This window comes from Ascidia mentula, chromosome 2 (genome assembly GCF_947561715.1).
Source record: "Ascidia mentula chromosome 2, kaAscMent1.1, whole genome shotgun sequence".
NCBI lineage: Eukaryota > Metazoa > Chordata > Ascidiacea > Phlebobranchia > Ascidiidae > Ascidia > Ascidia mentula.
This window is the reverse complement of record NC_138567.1, coordinates 17,135,163-17,161,608: the sequence shown is the minus strand read 5'-3', so window position 1 is coordinate 17,161,608 and position 26,446 is coordinate 17,135,163. Positions and strand designations below refer to the sequence as shown.

Here is a 26,446-nt window from a genome sequence, read left to right as displayed (position 1 = left end):
AGTCGGAAAGCACGTGCTTTTAAGCACCCTTCGATGCCACTTATATCCTTACCTAATTGTGAGTGCGCCATTGCCGTGTAATTATGACGTAATACTGGGATCTAGTCATTTTCAAAAGTCTGCTGGAAAGCAGCCTTGTCGCCTCGAAATTCAGTGAGTTGGTGATGTAGCCTCGGGCGCTATGGTAGGTGTCGTCGTGGTTAGGAAAGTGCGCAGACGTCTACAGCTGCTAAACAACTTTCTACATTAGCTCTTCAACTATGCCATTAGTTAACTGCAGGGGGCAATAAGTTTCGTGAAACGCAAACTTATAACTTGAAATTGCAACGTAATAAAACCTAGCAATTTATAGGCTACTGCTTTTAGTAACAAGGTATGTTTAGTTTTGCAGTTTTTCGTTTTCTAGCAGCTAAAGGCACAAATTTCAGATAATATTAATATCACAGGATATTGCATAAATAGTATTGATGTATGTGTAGCAAAATAGAGACAAAGTGACAGTATATTTCAATTATGTAGGTTTTTGATTTAGCAACTTTATTATGGGTAGCACTCCGCCATCAAACACTGGAAGCTTGTCGCCAATGAACAACGATACAACAACTCAGTTAGTGAACGAATCTGTTGAAACAACGCCAGTATCAACCAATATTAGTACAGAAGCTATTGTTACCACAGCACCCTGGGAGACAACGTCCTTAAACCCTACTTTCACTTCGTCAACAACGTCCACAGGCTCAGGCCCCAATCTTGTATCTCCGCAAGTCCCAAATCCAGGTAAAAAAACATCGATTTGATCCCACTAATTATGATTGAATCAGTAAACATCTTGGCTCATATAATACCGAAACTCTTTATGAGCAAACAAACTTTTAACTTTAAAGTGTAGCCTAAGTGAGCTATGTAATGCAGCGGTTACTATAATGATCCTATAGCTTGCTGCAAACCTGGCGGCCAGTCTTATTCTGAAATATTGGTTGTGTATGTTTGGGTTTATTGCCTAGCAGTTATAATTTTATTATTCTGCATACCATTCAGCAGAATAATTAGTTTACTTGAGGATCCAAGAACAATTGATATATTTACCAGGTGTCGGCGTTTATGTTGTCGTGGTGTTCCTGGTCGTGGTCGGTTTTGTTATTATGGCATGGATCGCGATCATGATAAAAAAGAAAAGACAGCGCGATTCTTACACCGACCCAGCTCGAAGCACAATGAGGGGTGGTGTCAATTCGGAGAATTTCGAAAACCCAATCAAGTTCTCCGATGCAACATACAGCAGCGCTGTAATATGAAATATTTTCCATTCTATATTTTTCTCTTCTTGTACATTCGATAAGTTTTATGGCGACATAGACTATTACACGTTTAAAAACACACTGAATGTATTCGCTTACACCGATACACAATATTGCGTCCGTCCAATAATGTTTCGTTGCACAATTTATGTTGTCCGTTTGTTGCGCTCTTTCCTATTTTCAATAAATGTTTACATTATTTGACAACTTTCGATAAAGTATTAGTTTTTCTGACGTTTTGGGCCTTTGATGTTGTCCAAGCTGCAATTTACATACAGCGTCACTTAGATAGAGCAATTACCTGGAGACACATCATTATTCGTGTGATACCGCATAGTCGAGACACTAATCACGTGTACCAACGGAATGTAGTGCAAATAAAGTTGTTGCTTGTTTCGCTGCGTCGGTAAGTCGTCGTCGCATCGGCAAAAGTTTGCTCGTCTTATTAATAGGGCATGTGAAATATAACACGCGTTATGTTCTTGGAAGTTGCGATGTCGCACAGTATAAACACTTCAGATATTTTCTCAGCTCGTTTAACGAGTTTGTTAACAAACATACCTTTATCATCGGTGACGCATTAGTACTTGTATTGTTTAAATACTTCCTGGAACACCTATTAAGAATAATTCATCTAGTAATTGCTGCGCAAATAGTTTCATGATTGTTCCACAAAACACAAATATGCACGTTGTGCAACAATTATACTTTTCGATTATATATTTCACAAATATGAACGTCTGACAGAAACATTATATTTGCGTCGCAGCAAAACCGTGACTAAAGCCACTTTTTTAGAAAAAAAAACGATAGCTGTTGTTGCCAAGTAACAACTTGTGCAGTTGGCCGATTCCACCTTCCTATACAGAAGCATGCATAATAATTAGCTCAACATGAACTTATGATCTGTTCATTCTCTTAGTCACAAACACAATTACTATCAGATTTCATTAACAAACGGCTGCCGTTGGGTTTTAAGGTACCTTGAAATATTTCCAAACAGAGTTTGAAAATCCATATTTAAACATTAAGATTTATTAAACCAAGATATCATCCAATCTATTTGTTTGCCTGGACAAGTTACGTTCACACAATAATGGATCTTAGGGCGACATAATGTATGCCATAGGTTTTGTGGTTCTTTTGACTTCATTCTACTGAACGCAAGTGTTTCGGCAGACCTCTGACCGCATTTTGCAACAGCTCTCTGCCGTTTTTTGCCGAGAAACAAGTCATAAATGAGGCCTGGCAGATCAAACCAGTGTGCACTGTGTACAGATCGGGTTAAAATATCGTCAAATTTCAAACGCAATTGTCGTAAACACTGGAATTGTTTGTCGAAAGGATGCAAAGTGGGTTCCTACATTAAAATATTCATTGTTTGCAAACTAAAACTACTAAAAGTATCAAAAGGTATCTGAAGATCGCAATCCACCGATTGGTTTTGCTACACGCTTGCGCCGTTTAGCAAACGTCGAGATCAGATCAGGTTGTTTTGCTGGAATAGCTCGACCGCCTACCTGGCGGCCAGTCATGCGGAACCGATCTCCGCCCTGTCTACGCAAGTCGGGTTTCTTTCCAGCAAAACCGTTTAGCGTAATGTCGTTTGTATTGTAAGTTTTTGAAGGTGCTGCGCAAACTTTAATATTGTCCAAATGTCGTCATCTGCTAGAGCGTACAGGGTTCTATCATGGCTAAAGATCCTGCTGTTGATTTTTACCGTATTCTTCTTGATCAGTGGTGTAATCTTTTTGGCAACTGGAATTTATGCATGGGTAAGTGGCATCTTTCCTGTCTTTTAAATTGTCGGAGGTACTGTGTTAACATGCTATGCAATGTTTATTTAAACTGGTAATAACTGTTTGAAGAACGTTTTTGTGTGTCGAAAATTGCCTTGCCGCGAAACTTGGTAATTACGGGAGAAATTATTTCGGTCTCTGTTTATTTATTTAAGGTATTTTTTCTCCTAGTATTTTCCCAACCTAGGACACAGTAGTTTTATCCTCAGCGCACTGTCCGTTTGTGACGAAACAGAGCTTGTTGCGTGATGAGAATTACGTCATTCAAAAAAAGGGAAAATAGTGGTCTTATGCATTTCGTGTGGCATGGGCAGATGGACATCAATCGTGGTGGCAAGGATAGAAATAATACGAAACAACATTGGCTTTCACAATATGTAATCTTGTTCGTTGCTGTGAATGGCCTTGCCAACTTTCACAGAAAGTGATGATACGTCAGTCAGCCTAAGGTCTAATTTTCCAAATCCGCTACCAATTACCCCTTGCTTTGTGAATCGTGGCTTTAGAGGCTAAATAAGAGGAACTGAATTGTGTAAAGCGTGGTGAAAAGCCAGGCTGTGATCAGATTTCCATTAGAATACCCTGCGGACACGTATACGGTGTCAGTATCAACAAATCGACATTGTGAGACGCGGGTCGACGAAACACTCAAAAAACCACACGAGTCAACTTAAGCTAAGAAATAAACAGATACGTTTACTTCGTCTTAAAAACAAAAATGCTGCGGTCATCGGTAAATTCAAAACTGCGTTTTGTATTTGGTAAATTATTACGAACAAGCAATTAACGATATTGCAAAATCTAAAACGCTATGGATGCGACATCCTGTAATATCTAGCCCAACTATATAGGTATTTTACGTTCGCCCAAAATACAGGTGGAAGAAAACACCTTGATTAGTTTGAATGGGTCAGCAGATCTATTTGCATAGTAAACCAATACACACTGCAATTGTGAAGCGTTATTTGTTCTTCCGTATCAATGCGTTTCGTGAGCGTGTAAATGTTGTAAGCAAAAATACGATTTCATTTTGATATTAATTCCTTATTTAATTCCAAAAAAACACAAATAATATGTCACATAGATTTACCTTCGATTTCGATCAAATAGAAACTAAGCAATTCTCAAGCTTACGGACGATAAACATTAACATTTCAATTTCCTGCTGTTACAGATGGCATTGAAACATTATGCCGATCTGTCTCCGGATATTAGCATTGGAATGACACCGGCAGTACTCTGTGGAATAGGAGGAGTTGTCATTCTGTCTGGACTATTTGGTTTTCTGTCCGCCTTTAAAAGTAATCTCGATGTAAAACCTTGTTTATGAGAAAGGTTGTAATATTTTACGACTTGTCTACACATTATTCCCGCTACACTCCCTCGATCCAGAACTTGACAAGTTATTGCCATGCTTGAAATAACAGTGCCAGTAAAATGTTGTACAACAAAAAATTATTACTTTTTTTCACATTATATGCAACAGTACATAAGAAGACAAATTAGGGGTACATTCAGTCAGAAAAACAAAGAATGTTTAGCAATTGCACAAACCTGACTTCCTTTGTGTTGTAATGAGGTATCATCGTCTGAAAGATTGTAGAAAATTTATCAATAATTTAGCTTGGTGGGTTTTGAGGGCAAAGGGTTTTGCTGCTCGAGACCCGAGGGCATACATCGACGCCATGGATTGCCATCTATCATGTTTTAATTTGTTGGTGTGTTTAGACAACAAGTGTATGACCAACTGCTATTGCTTGCTGCTTGGAGTTGTTTTCATCGCCGAGCTGGCTGGAGGAATTGCAGCAATCGTATTCATGAATAGAATTCGAGATTCGTTCACCAAAGGTTTAGAAAACGCGATTAGTAACTACAATCCAGCGTAAGTAACGAACTTAATATGTGTCCACTTTGTTAGACTTACATTCTTACCTCCTGATGAAAGCTGTTGCATAGCAGCCGAAACGTTGAGAAACGTAAATACAATAAAGTTTGCCAGAAGGGCAGTATTCAGCAATAAAATATGCCTGGCAGCATCAGTAACAATTTATTTAACGAACTTAATATGTTTATGAAAGCTTGTTGAACGCCAATTTTAATCAATTGATCTGGTATACTCCACTTTTATTCGCATAGCTTATAAGAGCCATTGCTGCCGAAATGTTGAAGCGGAACTTTGAAAGCTTTTTATTGTACAACGCATTATTTGCACCAAACAAATAACAGTGCAAGGTTTAATGAAATGTGGCTAAGACAAGGAAAACTTGTACAAAAAGAGAACAAACGGTAAATTTCTAATATAATTGCAATATTGCCCTCCCCAAAAAACGTTAATGGCAATAAAACGTGACATCAACATCATAAGGTGGTACTCTTATGAAACTTTTAATAAATTGTGGAAAACAAGTGACGTCTATAAACCTGCATGTTGTTTAATTTCATAATAAATTTATATCTAAAGTATATCCTATTTTGCCCCTCGTACATCAAAGCCTACATTTAAAACTTTATTTAAACAAAAGAAAATTATTTAAAATATTGCTATCTAGTTTTGTTTTAGGAATGTTAAACTGAAACAGTTTGTCATTTTAACAGAGTACAGAATGCAATCGACAAAGCTCAGTTTGAACTTGGTTGCTGCGGAGTGAACAGTTACGCCGATTGGTTTTCTTCACCCAGTCTCGCGCGTCAATGTGACGCAGCTTCACCTAACAACAGCTCCACAGTGCCACCTAGCTGCTGTAAAGCAAGCGCAGCAGAAAATGGAACAAGCACGACTGGAAATGTTTGCTTTTGTGGGGAGGAAAGCGAATTGCAGTTTGTGTATCAGGAAGGCTGCATTCCGGTTCTGTTTGGCAACGAGGGACAAACTCTACATTACTTGATAGGGATCGCGTTTGGAATGGCGGCGATGCAGATTGTCGGCATTCTGATTTCACTTTGTATTTACAGAAAACTACGTGAAATCAAAGTGTCCAGAAGGCATTACTAATATTTGTGTTTCCATGACTACAATGTATTTTTTTACGCTGTTCTTAAAGAACAAGTTGCTTGTTGCATGTTTACCTTCTATGAACGCCGAAGTCTTACCATAATGTGTGTTGCTTTGTTCATATACACTTATCGTACTTTTCAAAGTTTGCAAAGAACATTGCCGCCTTGCATGCCTTAAACACAACCAGTTAAAGAAAAATCTTTTTATTGTACTATTTGGATAAATGAAGAGAGCGTGCGTTTGGTCGAAAGCAATGTAAAAAGTTTAAACAACTGAACTATACAGTAACCGTGAGAAAATTACGAGATAATACAGTAACCGTGAGGTCACTAAAATCCTAAATGTGATTTCAAGTTGTACGCTGACACGAAGAGAAGGTTATATTAGCTTCAGTGTAGGTATGTTAGATGACATCCTGTGTATCCCGTACCAGTTTTTGTGCAAAACACTAACTTATAACACGCGCCACAGCTAACGGTGATTACAGTTTCGATATCATCACTAAGATAAGGTTTTGCCCTTGTGTTCCCCATTCATGTCCATTTCTCATTGGTGACACTTATTGTTCCCATAGCAACCCACAAAAAACAATGATGAGGTTTCATCTTAATAGCAATAAAACTACGTCTATATAATATCACACAGAAGATAACAATGCAGTTAAATTATCATAAAGCGTCAAACGCTTTAATATAATGGGTATTGTTTGTAATTTTCATGAGAAGAGGAATTTTATCGTAGGCGCGATTAAGTCGATATGGTCGCAATACGCACCACACTTGTTGTGAAGTGCTCATCGTTGGTGATAAGCGGGCGGTAATTGACTTTCAAGTGCGTTTGTGTTGTGATGAACTTGATAACTGAATATTCTGAACGGCCTGAAATAATAACTGATGAAGATTGTACGTGGACGGAATTATCATGGAATCAGATAAAGTTTCAAGAAGATCGAAAATTGATCGTTTTCAACGACAGCAAACCTTTTCACCATCAGGTTTGGAAACTTTCCTTAATTTTTATGCTAAGTTTGATCATAAAAACAAGATTTTAATGAACCAATGACTTAAACTACGTATAAACATGTGTATAGCATATACACACAGACAGAAACGCTTTTTTTGAGTTGACGTTTCGGCTTCCTCATATATACTGTTCTATGAGATAATGTTTGACTTAACGCCAAATCTATACACTGCATTACTAGTTACTATGTGGATTTGATTTAAACGCGGCAAAACAATTGATGTTTTGTGAAACCTGCTCAAATTTCATCAAAAGTAGCATGCAGTTTTTGCTTTTATGTCAATGAAGTGGCAGGAATTTGGATTTATAGGGCATGTATACATTTTACTGTATCACGATATCGTTTCTGAAATACGCTTACGAAAGTATTATTTTGTTATTTATGCACCAGCTCTGAAAACTAGAAAATCTTTGTCAAATGAGTGAAAGAGGATAATTTATAAATACAAAGTTGTAAATTTTTCTGGTTTATTGAGCTATACTACAGTGCCAGTCAAACAACCTGGATTCTGCTGTTTACTATATTTGTTTGCTACAACGAAATGTTGATTACGCTTGCAGAGAAAAAAAGAAGACCGAAAGTCCTTTCAAAGTCCAAAAATTCAAAACGCAACTCTTCGAAAACAAGAAAAGGCAACGACGAGAATGGTTACACAAGGTATGTAGTAGGGTTTTATCGACCTCTTGTCGGTAAATTTGTTTTCAACATTCCGCTGTTTGTCATATTTACAGAGCATAAATGTAATATAATGGCCGATGATTTAACGAAACACGCTTGACTGCAATTTACCACCACTAAACTGTTTTTGGCCTAGAACAGTGTTTACCAACCGGTGGTGCGCGCACTAGTGCACTAATGGTACGCAAAGGCATTCCAGGTAGTATGCGAGCGCCTTTCAATAATTTGCAGATATAGTTTGAATTTAAAAAATCGTTAGTGATTTCAAAATGTTTGTTACTTCAGCATCCCCTAGCTTACTCAGCAAGGTGGTACGCGTCGAAATTGTTTTACCTTTAAGTGGTACGCAACCACAAAAAGGTTGGGAATCACTGGCCTAGACCAATTTGGTCCTATGCAAAAGTAGCTTTTAACCCTCCACATGTAATCAAAAGACAAACAAAATTTCTCTAAGTCGGTCCACAAGCTGTGATACTGATGACAAAAATGTCGTGGAAAAAATGGATTCCAAGAAACTACCACTAAAAGAACGTGAGAAGAAACATAAAAAATACTCAAAGCGTGAAAAGCAAGTTGCGTCGAAATACGAACGACAGAAACGTAAACAAACGCCACGAAGAAGCAAAGTAGAGCCACTCTTAAACAACGATGCAGCGTTGAGAGCTTTACAAAATCCTATGGAATCTGCAGTTCCTTTAAACAACCTTTTGTACCCGGGTTACAATAGAAATATGTGCAATAATACAACAAGCATTCCAAGCCTTGTGCGTGACAAAAACATTCAAAAATATGATTTCGAAGCGAATGTGGCTGTAAATCAACCTCACAACGAGAAAACAGAGAAACCGTCGGTAAGATTTGACGAAGACGGAAAATATGGTAAGGGTGTATTTACCTGATTTAAATGCATTTTTATATGTTTTAATTACATTACATTTACACAATTTCCAAGAAGTCGTTTACTATTTATTCAATTGACTGTTGTGTAATTTTCGTCTGTAACAAAGTTTAATTTTATTGCAGATTTTTTGTCACACATATGGAATGCTGCAACTAAATGGATATTATTTCTATCAGTTGCTTCTATTCTAATTAGTTTGTTTGCCATCGCTTTAGCAGGTAGCTATATTTTGCCTCAAAGTCGAATGTTTATGCGCCAGGAATTAATTTTATTATTTTCAGTTTCAGCATTAATTAAATCATCAAATCCACCCAATTCGATCGAAATGCAATTTCCCCCAAAGTTTGATCGGATTTTTGAAAGTGTAGCTCAAGCTTCTGAATTACAGAAAACATTTCCAAGGTTATGTACCTGAGAGCAGTTTTCTCACCAGTTTGTTGATCTTCCTGCACAACAAATAAGCGCTCCAAGACACATATAGAATCACGAAGATGTGTGGTTTAACATGCGTTTATTATAACGACCTGTATTATATATGACACTTTAACATAAACACTTCATCTCAGTTTTTAAAATTGCAACAAAATATTCTTAGAAAATGAAATTCAATTCAAAATTGCGGCAAATAAATAGGCTTTAAGAACAATTACCTTCACGATGTTTGTGTTCAGGGATGAAAGCGATTTGTTCGAGGTTGAAAAAGAAGTGAAATTTGTAAAGAAAGTCGGAATTTTGTTACTGGCCGCTCTTACAAACACTTCCACCACTAATGAAGCGAAAAACTACATAGAAGATTTTTATTTTCGAAACAGACAAGTAATCAAACGTCCATATGCAATTTTTAGTACCAACGGTTTTTATATTTTAGAATGAACTGCAAATAAAAAGTTTTTCAAACAAAACGGAGATTTTGGAATCAGGTCTCGCAGATGTTGAAAGCAAGCTGGAGAAATTAAAAAGCAAACATAGAATCGACAAAACTCTAATTAAATCTCAACTTGAAATGGAGATCAATAACACATTCTGGGCAATTACACATCGACTCATGGATTTCAGTCGCAAGTAGGCTAGATCTTCATTTCATTTCTTTGTTTTGTTAAATGTTTTCTGCCATCTTTGAAGGTTTGAAGGCCAGGAGACGACCAACAATAAAACAAAAACGGAAACAATTTTGTTTCGAAACAAAATTACCAGAGATATTGAAGCAGCTACGAAATCGTTTGGCGATCAAAGTAATTTAGCAGATTTGCAAATTTCCGAAATCCACAGTTTTTTGAAAAAACTAAGATCAACTTTGGGCGGAAATGTGACATTTTTGCAAGAACAGTTCCATGAGTTCAAAAAACAAACAAAAACTGCAAACAGACAGTGCGATAACGAATTGGCAGATGTCAAAGAAAAAGTAAACGTTCTCATGTTGAACAACACTAAGTTGAAACAAGACACGGCAACGGTTCAAGAGCGGATGCATTCTTTTGTATCCGCGAAAATAGATAATTTGGAATCATTTCTGACAAAACTAAATCACACACAGATTGATTTGGAATCATCGCTGAAATCGCAGCACAAGAAATTCTTGAAGTTTCAGAATGTTTTTCAGAAAAAAGTTGCGCATAACGAGAGAGAGTTGCAACAATCCGTTTTGGAAAATTCCGACAGCAAAAAAGAATTTTTAAAGTTGCAAAACTCTATGCATAGATCACTTCTCAACATTTCAAACACGATGGAAATACTCAAGCTAAACTGCTCTTCGGTGAAGCTGCAGTTATCAGATAAATTAAAACATTTATACCAAACCAGTGAGGATTTAGATGGGAAAGTATCGAGGATATCTGCAAGATATTCCGATGCAATGAAAAGAATTTCTGAAGAAAGGAAACAGACAAATAATGCAAGGGAAGCTGTGAATCTTCAGTTAAATAGACAGAAGGATATTTTCAACGACATAGTCAGAAATAATGATGAAATCAATACCCGACTAAAACTTACATCAGAAAAAATTTCCAACTTAGAAAACAAATCTGAAATGTTAAGTATTGAAATAAAGAAATTAAATGCAGAAAAATCCAGTATTTCAGGTGTGTTCAAAGTTCATGAAAAGGTTATGGAGCTCGAAGAAAAACACACAAACTTTGTTGCTATTGTAAATAAGAAAATAGAAAATATTGACAACGAAAACAACTCAACCATGAAATTTATTAATCAGCTAAGAACTTTTTCTGATCTCAACAACCTCAAAGTAGATCGACTGAGTGACGATTTCTCAAGTTTCAAAGACGTAATTACAACAACTTGTAATCAATCGTCCAGCATTCAACAAGAGATTGAAACAAAACTGCGTGAACATATAAAAGTCAATTTTAGTGATCTCCATACCAGATTATCAGAGCTGGAAATAAACTGCAGAAGTTTCAGTATTTTTGAGAATAAACTTGATGTTTTTCAGCAGCAGTTAATTGCACTGGAGCACAAAAATACGAATTTTGAATTTCAAGCTCAACAAAACAACATTTTAAATACCGCCGAAGAACGAAAAACTGAAATACAGAATTTAACATTTGGTTTAAGGGAACAACGTGATAACATCAACAAAATCATATCAGACTTTTCCAACTTGCAAGAAAAAATATTTGGACACCGACAAGAAACCGACTCGAATATTGCAACAGTGCAAGAAAGCTGTAAGCTGCAAATTGGTGAGCTTGAAACAAGTTTAAATTCTAGCATGCGAGATCACATTACCACATTTGAAGACCTGATTCAAAACTGGACAAGTTTGAAGATTCAGGAAACACTGAAGGCAGAAGTATTGATGCTGAAAAATCAGCTCAATGCTACAATTGATAAAAGTCTAAAAGAAATGAGTGGAAATATTATTGAAGACAAAAATGCAACAATTGCCTTCCAGGAAAATGTGATAGATACGAAATTTAAGCTTAAACGTGTTTTTGAAAAGTTGAATGAAATTAAAAGCCGACTTGAGATTCAAAATGCTACAGAAGACTTGCACGAATTAAAAACGGCTGCAGACCAACATACACGAAAATTTAAAGAATTGGACAAAATTGTCAACAACCAAACGTGCGTTCTTAACATCGAACTAATTGACCGAAAATATTGGAAAGAAAAGGTGACAAACTTGGAAGAAAAACTTAACGCGAACAAAATAAACGAACTGAAAGAATATTTTAACCAAACACATCAACTGTTTGAAATATTTGACGATGTGACAAATCGTATTTCAAGAGCAGAAACTGACACCAACGCAACGAGGAACGAAATTGTACGACTGAAGGTTGATATTAGGAATATTGTGAATGATACATTTCGTAAACTGGTAGTTAATAATACTGTGGGACAGACACACAGAGATGTGCCAGAGATTACGAATATAACAAGTTCGTTATTTCAAAATTTCAAAAACTTATCATCTCGCCTTTCCGACGTTGAAAACATTCTGCGAAACATGAAGTCCCACAATCCCACTTACGCGGAAGAAGAATTTGTCTACAAACCAACTCGAGACCACGAGAAGGAAGCTGTTATGAAAAAAGCTGTAAACAAAGCTCGCAAAGGTTTTGGAAATTTACAAACAAGACTAAAAAACCTTGAAAAGGCGCAGATGGAATACGAGAAATGCATTTCATCGGTTGAAAACTGCCAGGATTGGGTTGACCGAAATCATGAGGTCTCTCCAAAGTTGAAAGTTACAGAAACAGAAACTGAAAACAAAATTCAGCAAGAAAAAGTTAACAAAATCACTCCTGAAGTTGATGTTCGAGTTGATGGTGAAGTCAAAACTACAACGGAAAACGCATCTCGTCACAAAGAAGTTTCTTCAAATAATTTTACTCGCACTGAAAAAGGGTTTCCCGACGAAAGATCAGCAAATATAACATCACAAGAAAATCTGCTCCTAGAATCACGAATATCTGAGATCCAAAATCGCCTTGCACATCTCATCGAATCCAATACAGTGTTTGAACACAAATTTAAAAATATAACTGGAAGCATAAGCAAGCTTTGGGCAAGAAGTCAAAGTTTTGAAGATACAGCAAAAATTTTGCAAGACGAAGACATAAACATTAAAAACACGCTGCAGAAGATTGAGGAAAGTATCGAAAACATGATGGAAACAAGAAACAAGTCCGCTCTGTTGGAAAATGAGATGTTGACAAATCAACTGGAAAGATTGCAAAACGCGAACATCAGCAACTCTCTTGCAATTGGTGAAATTAAGGAAGATTTGAGGAAGAACGAAAATAAGATAAATCTGGTGTCAGAAAAAGTTCTTGTGGTTGGTTCGTTGTTGAGAGATGTTTATTTGATGACGAACGACTCATCCAACCTTCAAAACACAAACGACTTTTTGTCCAAAGCTGAAATGGAAGGTTTAAAATCCTTTGTACTAAATTCTGCAAAAGAATTTGAGCGAATTCAGCAACAATCCACTAAAAATCAAGTATTGGTGAAAATTTGCCAAAAGGAAACCGCGAAACTGGCAAAGGAAACATCACAAGATATCGACGCGCTGACAGATGGGCAAAATCTTATGAATGAAACTATATATTCAACGGTGAAATCATTACACAACATTTCAACCTTGGCCTTTGACCATTCCTATTTGTTGGCTGAGCGTGTCAGTCAGTTGGAAGATAATGCCAATGCATCTGAGCTACTTCGGTTTAAAAATTTCAAAAACTTGGAAAAGGCAAACAATGTTACATTGAATGAATTCGCAAACAAATTCGAATCGCTGATCACAGACCAAAACCTATTGCGCTCACTTCTTAGACAAGCCAATCAATCTTGGAGGTTGAAAACAGACAATATTACTCAGGACTTATTCGGGGCGGTTTCAAACTCGCAAACCCAGCAGCAACATATTGAAATTCTGGAGACCAAATATTCGTTGCTTCAGAAGGATGTTCACCACTTTAATGTAACTCATCAAAAATGTTGTAATAGCGCTGCAGGATATTTGGAAATTGTCGAAAATGGCACTGACGCCGTCGAAATAGCAAAACTTAAGGGTGAACATGTTAATGCTTACACACAATTACCACCCAACAAAATCATCAAGGTAACACAAATTGTCCATAAAAATGTTTTTTTAGGGGGGAATTTAAACGATTATGTTTAACAGCAGGTAAATCAACAAGGAGATAAAAACCAATACGCAGGGTACGACATGAACAGCAGGTAAATAAAAATCGCTGTCTAGTATACAATTCTGCAGTGAAACGTAGCAACTTCGATCCAACACTCTTTGACTCTGACAGATTATGGAAAACTGTGACTTGGTTTAAACTTTACTTGACCTTTCCACTATCGTCCTAATTTTCCAATGTTCACATAAACTATTTTCTCTTCAAGTAATTTGGTAACAAAACAAATAATTAGCCTTCACGTAAACGCTATGTTATATGTTGATTTAATATTGTGCAAGCAGATTGGATGCAATGGAGGAAATTGTGACCAATGTGAGCGATCGTTTAGACGACAACGAAAAGTCGATAGCTCGCTTTGTAAAGCACGTTACAACGGTATTTAATTTCTACATTTTGATGTAATAACTAACAAGCCGCGGATTACATAAACCACCAAAAGCTCATTGAACTTTGTCATGAAAATTCTCCCTTAAATTGAATTCTAAAATATTTACACTGTTTTTCTTCAAGATGGTATTTTTGCGTTTTTGGGACGATCTTTTTGATGGTTTTATTATAACAATATATGTGAAGTTTTAAATTAAATGCAGTTGTATGCCATTTTACGTGAACATTTTAATCATGTTGTTTTCTTCAGGTGAAACATCAACTGGTTGATGTAAAACAGGAGATAAACGACACCAACAACGACGGTTTGGAAACCATGAACTTACGAATCGATCAACTTCAAAACTTTCTGTCCTTCGTGGTGGAAGAACTAACAATTACAAAACAAGACATTGAAGAAGGTGGGATATACAATGTTTGTGTAACTTGATTTCTGGGATGTGACTTTTTTTTGGTCTCCATTTTCATCCGCACGACCTCCTTTTTAAGTGCGGAGACCGATTTCAGAATGGTCTTATTTGTTTAATCGCTTCATTCGTCCTGTTATGTCCGTCTTGTAATTTGTTCATTAACACTCCTTTATTTCATGAAAGACGACTTTATTATAGAGGTCATTAACATCCATCCATTAATTCAAGACGCCACCATATTTAGATTAGCAGACGCATGAAAGCTAAAAAAAAATTTGCCTCGTTTCTCTGGAAAAGTTTTGCAGGAAATTTTATGTTGTAAAAGTGTTACTCTCATACATGTTGTTACCAGCATGTTATCTGGTTAGAGCAGACCGGAGTACGATCGCCTAACTGTAAGTGCTTGTTTTCAGCTGTGACAGGTGTGGAAAATTTGCAGAATGTGACGTCACAAAACGGTCCCGGATTCGATGCAAAAGTAGGAGAAGTTTTTTAAACTTGACGATTGTTCTGTTCTATTTAAATTCCATATTTTTTTTATTTCACCAATAGATTATGGAGAATTATGATGGCTTGGAAAGGCGACTTACCGAGGTTAAGACCAAGATGGATTCTACAGATATCCAAATGCACGAGGATTTACTGCAATTACAAGATGTGGTGCTCGCTTTACGAATGTCCCTTCAAAGAAATTTACTGGAGACAAAAACGCTTCGAGAAAGGAACACAAAATGCTGCCCGGATTGAAACTCTTGTGCTAATATTGTTACACTGGCGTCTAGAAAGCGGTTGGCAGTCAAAAACAAAACAGAACATGGGAGTTTTTTCCCTTAACCCATCATAAAATGTGCGTGTTATTTCGAGGCTGGCGAAAAATATACTTCCACTACCACAGATGCAAAAACAATTCTGCATAAAAGTTCGAAAACCCGAACGCTTAAAGTTACTAAGAAATAAGTTTTGAATCAAATTGCCGACTTCGTCAAGTTAAGAACATTGCCAATCCTGGGTGTGTCGTAAACGTAGAAGGCAGTTCTCGCTTCAAAAAGCCAAGTCCTGAACTACATCCGGTCAACTACATAAGTGTGCGATTTTAGATGTTTGAAATATTTTCTGGAAGTGTGAAATTAAATCCGGTCTGCGCTCTTCACAAACAGCTAAGCCAGTGGTTCTTAACCGTCATGACGTCTGGGCTCAGGATTCACAATTGTCCTGAATCCGTGACACACATTGCTCTTAGAAATCATAAACACATTTGCCTTTTTGGGACAAACTCACATAAATTATCGAATTCGCGAACTTCTCTCTCATAAATTCAAAACAATACTTCAAAGTATTAAATCTTGCAAATCTTTTTCTCTGTTTCATTTTCAAAGAAGGCACACAGGATGTTTGCAAGTTGTTTATTAGTTTATGCTACAAGGGCAGATGCCGTTGAACTCTCGTATTTCCAACCTGGTGGAAGAACAGATTTCGATTTGTAATATCGCGCCAAGCGATGAATTCTGCTCTCAACCAAAATCAAACGAAACTTGGAATCGGTGTCCTGAACATAAAAAGTTAAAATTAGCAAAAACACCATAACAGAAAAAATACTCAAAGTAGAATATCATTCCAGTCAAGCTCGATCTAAGCCATATCAAAATATACTATGTAGTACAATGCGGGAAGGATTGTCTACAGACGTTTGTTTTAACTCTAGGATGATGTTGTTAGTAGGATTTCAGTAAAAATCATATTTTGTCACCTAAGAATTTAAAAAGCACTACAACATGCCAGACTTTTTTTTAGCAAACTGCATGATGGTGAAAAGGGAATTTGAGACCATGGAAAGGACAATGAAAATATGGCCATTGTAAAAAAAAAGTAAATTGACAAAATACATAAGTTAATTTAAGTTATTTTTGATTTATTGTCCCAAGCAAAAATCTTCCAGGTAGGTCTTTTTGAGACACACATTATGTGAGGGTGTTCTCTTGTTGTTGTGAACAATGCAGGGAAGCAAGAATCCAACTATAATTGGTTGTTATGTAACACATAAATGAAACATGTTTGGTGTAAGAACGCAAGATGCAAAGCTATTTGTTAAAAAAAAGGTTTCTAGAGACACAAACAATTAAGATATGCACCATATGGATTGAATGTACTAAATAGTAGTTGACTTCCCTGTTTGATTTGACAAGTGAATAATGGAACAGCAAAAACAATTTTTTCTATAAATGCAATTAATTTGATCGACCAAAAAACTACCATAAACAACCCATAAATTTGCGCCTGGTTGGTATATAGACTCAGTAAAACTTATCAACAAGAAATGTTTGTAATCATTTCAAAGTGTTTTATACAACTGCATGACAGGTAGGGTCACCCTTCTATACAGGTCCTGACTGGGTAATCACAGCTGTTGTATCAGCATCACTAGGTTTACTGGCTTTGCAAAAAAACTGGATATGCTAATTTTCAGTTCATATCTATACGAGTTCATATTTTTATACCTTAGCATTCACTACAAGCTGGTACATATGTATGTTCATATTCCAATGTCTCAGCAAGATTTAAAACAATGCATTTAGTTACAGTCACCTTTCTATTTCTTTCCAAGTGTTTACGCATGGCAACAGCTTTTTTGATGAGATGATACAAATCTTCGGGCAAGTCTGGTGCCAAACCTTTGGCTTTAAGGATGCGCAGAATTTGACTGCCAGTCACAAATCTCACCTAAAAACAAAAACAAACTTTGTCGTACAAAACATGTCTCAATGCACTACAACTGCCTCTTCAGGTGGTATTAGGATGCCCAGACAAATATCATACAAAATTCAAAACATTTTGACAATAACAAATATGACTCAATAACAATCACAACAATTAAAAGTTTGTCATTAACACAGAAAGTTTATTCAGCGAACATCAATTGACCGGACAAATAATCTGGCACCAAACATACTTGTAAATTTGTTGTTTGTTATCAAGTCATATTTTGTTCAGAAACAAAGTTTTTGCTCGCTTGTGCCAATGGTAATCAAAACTATGCAAGATTTATTCAAGTTTTGAAGTTCCAACCTGTGCAACCCCATGAGAATCCCTTAAGATGACACCAATCTGGGATGGACGAAGACCTTTTTTAGCCAACTTGTAAATTTGTTCCTTCACATCTTCACTTGACAGCTTTAGCCACTGAGAAAATAAATTTCAAGAGATTAATAGTTGTTGGTTGATGTTAACGTATAAGTAGGGGGACATGTAAACACAATACACAAACTAACCACAAACCAATATACCCAAAAGCAAACACTTTTTGAAAGATATTTCTTTTGTTGGATGACAAAAAATAAGGGCGAAGCATTACATGTTTCCCAATAATAGTTAAAATCGCAAACACGTAATCTATATTTGGAAACTTTTATTATAACACGGCACTCTTACCGTTGGTACACTTCGGCGATATGGCAGAGCTGACCTCGAAAGGCCCTTTCTGTATAAACACAGTAAATTAGTACAACACAAACTGACTTATACTATAAACAACATCCAAAAAGCAACGATTCTACAGCAAGTAGACGAGTTTTAAATCAACAAAATCATTAACTTTGGTCTTACCCAGGTGCATGCATGCGCCCCATGATGATCGGTTGTAAAAAGGATTTTCCATCGTGCCTTTTGCCACTCAGTTATTTTATCCTACCAACCACAACCACTAAATAGTTTTTTCTGGATTGTTCAAAAACGTTTGCTTTCATAAATTCATGTATTTCACATGTATTTTATGGTGATAAGCATCAGCTAAAAAAACATCAACTACTTTTTTTATCAAGTACTTTTATTTTAATCCACCACCGCCTCCAAACTTGCGTTGGTGTGGATTAGAATTTGTACTTTTTTTTGTAAAAATACTGATTGGTTAATGTGAGACGCATAAAAACAATATGTGCGTAGTTTTGGTCTGTTTTGCGCCAAAAATATTTCTTTTAAACTGAGGAAACTACATGTAAACGCCATACGGGTTCCAGGCTACAGGCATTTGCGTCTATACCGAGCGATGTCACGTGTTTAGTGACAAAGCTGCACATTTGTCAAAAATGGAAAATTTGAGCATAATCTGTTAATCAAGCGAACTCTAATAATAACTTCCACAGGCTTCGCAGCCAAGGCATTGCAGCCAAGTTGGATCAGCCACTTTCCCCGACAAGTCGGCGCGAAATCTGAAAAATCAAGCTCTTGGTGAGGTTTGAACTCACGACCCTGGGCATAATAACTTGTTACGGTATATTTTCAATTCAATTCAATTCATTTTGGTTTCATCATTATCCGGTACAATAAAAAATGGCACAGCTAATAGGCTATGTCAGGAACAACAAATATATAAAAATTTTCCGGCGGTGTAAATGATGCATTTACTTTTTTTGACGCAAACACTTTTTTTTTTATCTTTCCCGTGTTTTTAATATTTTCGTGTCTTTCCCATGTTTCGCAAAGCTTCCACCAGCTGTACGTGTCAGGTTTACAATTGTTTGCACGGCGTGTTGTGATGTAGTGGAGAGCCTTTTCATTTTGTCCCACTTCTTAATTGTTTTTTTTATAGACACTGAAGATGCCTTTTACAAAAGCGAAATATATTTGTCTTACATTCCAAGACTAACATGTTTCAGCCTGAAATTAACGTTTCTGTAATTGCGTTTAATAAAATCTTTAAATTACGCTCTACCACATTTTAGTGTTCTATGATTCCACAGCGTATCGGACACAGATAAGTGCACAGTTTGAAAAACATTCGTAGATTGTTTCGTCGCAGCATAGACAACTGTTAAGTTGTCTATGGTCGCAGTATGCTCTTGGGAGTATACTATAGTTTTATAATCATGCACTCCGAACGAATAACAGCTGTGGAGATGATAAATGCAGAAAGCGAAGTTAGTTATACTTTTTCAACCAAACAACAAATAAATAAATGCAAATCGATTTCGGGGTGAGTTTATCTGTTTGTAGCGCCGCTTTGTGGTCATTTTTTGCCGGCGCCGGTAGTCGCTGCCATGTGCCATCAGTTCAGTGCCATGTGGTTAATATTGAAAAAACACCAATACATTTGGACACACTTTTCGCCCTTGATCCACATATAAATCTGTGTAATGTATTAAGCTGTGTAAACGCTAACGGTTATGTGTGAACAAAGCAACCACCTGCTATTTTTTTTTATGAATTTGAATTGAAATAGTACACCAAAGAATAGACATATTCGCATGATCCTGATAATTTGGAACTGGCTTTTATTGTCAACTAGAATCCCCTCGGTCGTAGGTTTGTTGCTATAGTGTAGAATTTTTTGTCAAGTGTTTGATTTCACAAATGGGGTCTAACAGAAATGGTAAGGCAATAAACTATGTTTTACCTTGAAAAACAATAACTTGTTGTAGGGATGAATATAAGTAAATACTATAACTTGGTAATTTTAATACTGTATTGAAATTTAACATTTTATTTTTCAATGTAACAATCATATATACATATAGCTGCACCTATATTTTTTATGTTTCAACATTGTTTCTAAAACAAGTATATATATTTTTTCACAGAAAACCCTGGTGTTAATGTTGGCAATGTTCAACAATTGTTTATTGGTTCAGAGGTGCATCAGCTAGCAGGTATTTCACAAATTAAGACATTTATATTCCCTCTTTAATTGTAAACACACTATAAACATTCTTGTTTAAATAAATGCCGTATATCTTAAACACACAAGCAAATAAGTCATAGTCCTATCAAGTTATTTAATACTGAATATGTAACCATGACAGATACAAGCTTCACTCCAGAAAAGATACCATCATCTATTGATGCTGCAAGACAACCTGTATCACATTTTAAAGAAACTGCAACTTACAAAGAAACTTTGGACAAATGTAAACAGCGTGAAAGGTTGATTCTTCATTGTCATGGTTACCCAGGAACTGGAAAGTCACAAATAGTTCGAAAATTAGCAACTGAATTTCCATTCAATTTACAAAGAGTAAACTCCCATTTTGTTAAATGGCATATTGAATGTGGAGACAACATGCATGACCTGAAAGAAAAATTAAAGGAATTGGTTGAAGGAATGCAGAAAAAATTCCTTCTTCCTTCCAGCTGTTCACATGGAGAAGTGATAAAAAGTCTAGACAGTGACATTGCTGCTCCTTTAGTTGTAGCTTTGGAAGAATCCAAAATCCCAATTTTAATTGTGATTGAGGATGTACCAATACACAGTAAAAAGTTGATGTGTGACTTTCTGAGGAAAATCAATTCCACCCAGTCATCAGTAATCCACGTTTACTTGGCTACCAGAGTCCGATCTGTACTTTTCAGTAAGGAAGAATCAAAAAATTTAAATAATTATCATAAAGTATCAGTGCCTGGTTTTACCAAGGAGGAAGGGGTGGCATATCTGTTGAACAGAGAAGTAGTCACTGATGATGAAGGTGGTGCTGCTGAAAAAATATACAACAGGTTCAGTGGAAATCCTCTAGGTTTGCGCTCAGCTAAAGGTTTCTGCGAAAAATCAATGCTTGTTTATCAGGAATACTTGGAGTGGATTGAAGATGATCAAAATGAATCATTTGATTTAGGGGAAGAAACTATATCTGAATATGGAGATCAAGCCACTCACATTTTTCAGGCTATCACGCTACCTTTCCGTCCAAGTGAAGATGCAGATAAAAGTACCAAGTTACTATGGAATGTTTTGTGTTGTTTGTCGTTTCTTCATTATGGTCAAATGCCCAAGTTTATCATCGAGCATTTCTGCCAAAGTCTACGAGAGGAAAAGGTTAAAAATGTAAGGTTGCGAAACAAGACTGATGCCGGACAGTTAATCACCACAATGTGCGATTACCAGCTGTGCTCAGTTTGCGATGATAGAGAATATGTTGATTTTCACGAAGTTGTTCTGCATGCATTTAGAATAATTGTGTCTCAGAAAAGTGATTTTCATGAAAGAACATTGGTTAAAATGCTCCATGTCTTGGCAGGTGTCATGACTAAAGATTTGCGCAAGAATTTAATCCATAAAAACATGCTTGCCGCTTCCATGCATTTGGAAACTCTTTTGATGAGAGCAACAACATTTGTTCGTTCTTCATGTGACAACCTGTCAAAAATGATTGCATCACATTTGTATGAAGTTCTTGGCAGCATTTTAATTCGAAAAGCAAGCTATAATTTACAGTGTGAAAATTACCTTACAATGGCGAAGGACATTATTTGGGATATTGTGACAGATTTAGCGCAGGTTGATTCTAGTAATAGAAATCTTCTTGTACCTGGGGAAGAAGCAGTTGACGACGCTGCTAAGAAGATTGTGAAGTTTTGCAACAAAGCAGGAAATAAACTCGAACAAGGGTTTGTCACTGATTACCAGATTGCTGTTTCCCAGCTTAGGAATGGAGAAGAACTCAAGTTTCTGGAAAGAAAATCAGAAAATAAGCAAAAGTTTACAGAATTTAAAAAAAGGTTGGGTGGTTCTTCTACACTTGACTTACAACTGGTGAATCTTTTAAGGGAAAGTGGAGTATTTCTCCCAGAACAGAGGCAACAGAGTGTATTTTTTGCTGAACTACTTGCCAATATTTTGCACAGCCGAAGTCGCATCGTTCTGTACAATGACATGCCACAGCAGGATAGCTATGTCACCTGTGAATGGTATTCTTCACTGTCACATGCCATTGCATTCGAATGCCGAAAAACACATGGTTTTGGCCTCCTCGTTGAGCATCTCTCAATTAGGGGTAGAACCATTCCTATTTTGTTTAAATCTCAGAAACAGAAAAGTAGTGTAAGGGAACGTCTTGATATACTTGAACAAGCAAAGAAGAAATGCCAAGAGGTTTTGGAAGACCGTACAAATGTTTTGAAAACAGATTTGTATGAAAATGGTCTTTTGCAGGAGGCCATGGGTACAGTGCATCTAAAAATCTTTGTCATCCGAAATCTTGTGAGAGTTTATGCAAAACTGATTAGGCTTCGACAAAATCCAGAGGAAAGGGCCCAGGGAATGTATTATTGCCAACAACTTTCCACTCTTGCTGAACAGAATATTGAAAAATGGTCTATTTCAAGGTTTAGTCTGGTCTATTGTGGCAAATTCCACTGTGCTTGTGGTAACTACCAATCTGGTCTGGATATGTTCAAGAAGTTTTTGTCTATTGGAAATACTTCAACATCTCTCAATAATAAAGCCTGGGTCATGTATAACTTTGCAAGATGTGTGGTAGCTGGAAGACTGTTGTCTGACAAGGAAGTAGCTATACAACTGTGTAGACATGCCCTTGATTTAGAAGAGAACATCAGCTTCTGCTTGATAAATTTCCTCAGAAATGTTCTCCAAGATTTACAAGACCTGTAAAATATTTTCGCATTTCTTCAGCATGAAATACATATATTTGAGTTTTTTTTAATATTTCATAGACTTTAAATTGATATATTTTATGAATCATGTTTTTTTATTTTGTTTTCAGGTGTTATTGCTGACATGGTTCTGCGCTGTGTTTTGCAGTGTTGATGTCACTGTGCTATAGGTTTTAATGCTGGTACTATTTGTTTAAACTAGTGGTTCTAACCCTTGGTGTCATTTCTGTGTTTCAAAAAATTTATGTTGATATTCAAGCTAGAAGTATCACATTGCAATGCGTTGCATTGTCACATCACATTGAATTTTTGTTTGCCATATAACTGAGCATTTTTTCAAACCTATTGTGCATGGTTGTGTGTCAAACATTGAGAGACAATTTATCGTGCGCGTTGAATAACAAATTATATATATAATACTGGTATTGATGGTATAGGTTTTATCTTTGCATGTAATGTCCTGCTTTGCCTCTGGCTCAGATTTAACGAAAAATGGCACTTGTTTGGTAACAATACAATGTGTTCTGTAATAATGCAGCGTGTTTTGTAACAATGGCAAGTTTAAGCGTAATGTCGTTTTTTAGTTGGACGTTATAGAAAGTGTTTTTACGTGGATTTTGACAAAAATTATGATAAACCAGACAAAACATATTTGACAAAAGAATGGGGGTACGGATCGCTTGGAACCCCCCTAGGTACGCTATTGCTGTAAGATTGTGATAGGTTTTAAGCGGCCAGTGAAATGCTGCTCTTTGAAAAAGACTCCAAATACAAGTTCCCAAATAATTATTTGCGGTTTGGAATTGGACGACTTCCACTAACATCAACATCTTGGTTCTCAGCCTGCGGTACTCGTACGACAAGGTGTACGTGGAAACCCTTTTCATGTGGTACGCAACCACTCCTATGATTAATTGCACATTTGCAAACTACAAGTCGCACTGAACTGAACAACAGAAGTAGGCCCACTTCGCCTGGGCGTGTTCAGAGGTTCCCAAATGGTGCGCATTTTGTTGTTGTTGGGGCGTCGGCTTGATGGATTTGGACGAATTTTGTTTCCACAACGAACTGCATGATCTTCCGAATGTAGAAAAAACGAACTGCATTACGTCGGCGAATTTGTCTCCTGAAATAAACCGTAAAAACTAGCATTTTTCGAGTGCGTTGTTGCATACATTTTGTTCGGCATGAGTTCGATGTAGCCTATCATCTGTAGATGTGCCACTTCGAAAGCCCGACGAATCGCCTGGGACAAAAATAATTATTTCTCCAAAGCCTATACTCTGTGTTATGTAATTGAATCCGGAACCGACGATAATTTGTAACCTTTAGCGAAAGGTGTGGACACTCTATACTGTTTGTGCATTTCATTAACGCAGTTCAATGAATTACAAATCTCTCATAACAAAACATTTACAAATTGTGGATTGTTTTCACGCAGCAGTTCGTATCAGTTGATTATAGGCATTATGGGTCAAAAATGAGATTGATGTAATCAGTGCGTAGGCTATAAGTTAAATTTTTAAGCTCAGGTTTGGCATAGCGTTCTTGTTTCTAAGACAAGACCTAAAAGGTCAACGTCGTGGTAAATAAAGAAGTTCTATTTTACAAGATTTGTCCCTAGTGATTGGGCGTCGTCATTTTTAGGCATTTTAAAGTTGTTTTTTCTAATTAGTAAGCCGAATACAAGTCTTTTCCGTTTTGCCAGGATAATTTTTTTGACATTCTTGCAACCCCAAAAAAGGTCAGCATGCTCCAATTTTTATAAGATGTAGCATCATAAAAAGCAATCGTATTTCTGTTCGGTCTCTCTTCTTTTCGGTTTCTGGTCATATAAGCAACTCTGTCAGAGCCACGCTATAGCCTATATATTTGGATTAGGCAATTAGTTTAGTTTCACCACTATGGGGAATTCGACTTGTACAATTCAAATTTTTTCGGTCTTTAAATCGCTTCCTGGTAGTGTTGCGAACAAAATTTTTCTGAAAAAGCCCAACGCCCAGTCAAAACTAGCCCAAAACCGCCCATACAAGGAATTTCTAAAACAAGCCTAAAAACAACCCAATTTTACTCTGACTTTTAGCTGTAATTCGGCAACTGTTTGTAAATTGTCGCACTCCTCCTGACGCCTTCTAAATGCATCTCGTTGCGTTGTAATTCTTTGTCACTTAATCGCAGTAATTATCTTTGTTTCCGTCTTTAATATTGTCCTGTGCCTAACTATGATACAATGTGTTGCAATTTACGTCAATACCTAGCAAGTGATTGTAAGAATAGTTACAACACAACATTGAAAACATATTTACAGCAGTGGCGAGATGTAACACCCATGGATAACCTATATCTTCGAACCAATTGAAGTCGAACTGGGACTTAACCCAAACCCTTGTAAACCGGTTTATGTTTGTTAACCGGAGCTGAACCTGAACCAGTAATTTCTAAACTAAAGAAACCCAAACCGGAACTTAACCAGTAATTTGTAATCTGGAACACCCCGAATTAACCCAAGCGAAACCTCTCTCGAATTACTGCATTATTACGTTGATGGACGAATAAAAATAGGGTCCTCGGCTGAGGAAGGTAAAGTTTGACTTCAATCGATAGTAGGGTGGTATAAGATTTTTTTTTTAAAAGTACAGCTGGCGACCATTTACGAACATTTATTAAGTATATGTGGTTGTCCACCTCTAAACCATGTTTATAATGGGGTATGCGCTTAACTGTATTCCGTTGGGTCTTCGGCGGCCTTCTGTGTTTTTGGTCAAGTTTTTGTGTTTTTCGTCAAAATATTTTTAGAAAGCTTGATTTACGTGCTTTCGTTTGGTTATAAATTGAAAGTGGGGAACATAACGATAAAAATAGTTATCAAAAAATCGATATTTTTTCATTTTGCACGTTCCCCATCGAATTTTCCAAATATTTTGATATCTTGTCAAAGGCGCGTAGAATGATATATTCTAAAAATTTCAGGCCGCCGAGATAGTTTTCGCAACTTATGTCACAAAACGCATATCATATTCATAATCAAATACTCATATATTTTTTTTTGCATAATTTTGGTAAGCCTGTCTATGAAATATAAAGGTAAAAAAACATGCCACTACCTTGTAAGTTGGCTGAGTAACCCGCGTTCAAAAATATGTTAACTGGCGTTTTCTCTGGGGAAGATATTTGTAGGGAATTCGGCTTGTCGTGATTCGAAACACTTTAATATTTTGTTTTAACTTGGTCTTCTGAAACTGCTTTCTACTGTTTTACATTTACACCCGTCTTTCTGACGCCATCGCTGGTTATCTCGCTTACGTCTTTCAACTATAGCGCTATTTCTTCTAAGTCCCCTTTGTCGCGTAATCGCAGCAATTATCTCTTTGTTTCTCTCTTGTCTTTGATGTATCCCTATATATTTG

At 36.6% G+C, this 26,446-nt stretch overlaps 4 protein-coding genes across 4 annotated transcripts; 3 read left to right on the top strand and 1 right to left on the bottom strand.

The window, feature by feature from the left end:
- The first annotated feature begins 348 nt into the window (after positions 1 to 348).
- LOC145889818 (uncharacterized) lies at positions 349 to 1,463 on the top strand. The gene is made up of 3 exons (XM_082980855.1): positions 349 to 373; positions 520 to 777; positions 1,090 to 1,463. The coding sequence occupies exons 2-3, from the start codon at positions 543 to 545 to the stop codon at positions 1,293 to 1,295; spliced, it is 441 nt and encodes a 146-aa protein (XP_082836981.1). The 5' UTR covers positions 349 to 373; positions 520 to 542; the 3' UTR covers positions 1,296 to 1,463.
- A 1,393-nt stretch (positions 1,464 to 2,856) lies between these two features.
- On the top strand, positions 2,857 to 6,294 carry LOC145888970 (tetraspanin-6-like). The gene is made up of 4 exons (XM_082979838.1): positions 2,857 to 3,073; positions 4,272 to 4,398; positions 4,826 to 4,979; positions 5,693 to 6,294. Exons 1-4 carry the CDS (start codon positions 2,954 to 2,956, stop codon positions 6,087 to 6,089), a joined length of 798 nt encoding a protein of 265 aa, XP_082835964.1. The 5' UTR covers positions 2,857 to 2,953; the 3' UTR covers positions 6,090 to 6,294.
- Positions 6,295 to 16,052: 9,758 nt separating this feature from the next.
- LOC145888526 (small ribosomal subunit protein uS15) lies at positions 16,053 to 18,300 on the bottom strand. Its single transcript, XM_082979289.1, has 5 exons — positions 18,264 to 18,300; positions 18,090 to 18,138; positions 17,727 to 17,840; positions 17,247 to 17,381; positions 16,053 to 16,209 (listed from the first exon to the last, which is right to left on the bottom strand). The coding sequence occupies exons 1-5, from the start codon at positions 18,284 to 18,286 to the stop codon at positions 16,075 to 16,077; spliced, it is 456 nt and encodes a 151-aa protein (XP_082835415.1). The 5' UTR covers positions 18,287 to 18,300; the 3' UTR covers positions 16,053 to 16,074.
- Positions 18,301 to 19,803: 1,503 nt separating this feature from the next.
- Positions 19,804 to 23,527, top strand: LOC145889192 (uncharacterized). Its single transcript, XM_082980094.1, has 3 exons — positions 19,804 to 20,025; positions 20,234 to 20,302; positions 20,456 to 23,527. The coding sequence occupies exons 1-3, from the start codon at positions 20,007 to 20,009 to the stop codon at positions 23,035 to 23,037; spliced, it is 2,670 nt and encodes an 889-aa protein (XP_082836220.1). The 5' UTR covers positions 19,804 to 20,006; the 3' UTR covers positions 23,038 to 23,527.
- Positions 23,528 to 26,446: the final 2,919 nt, after the last annotated feature.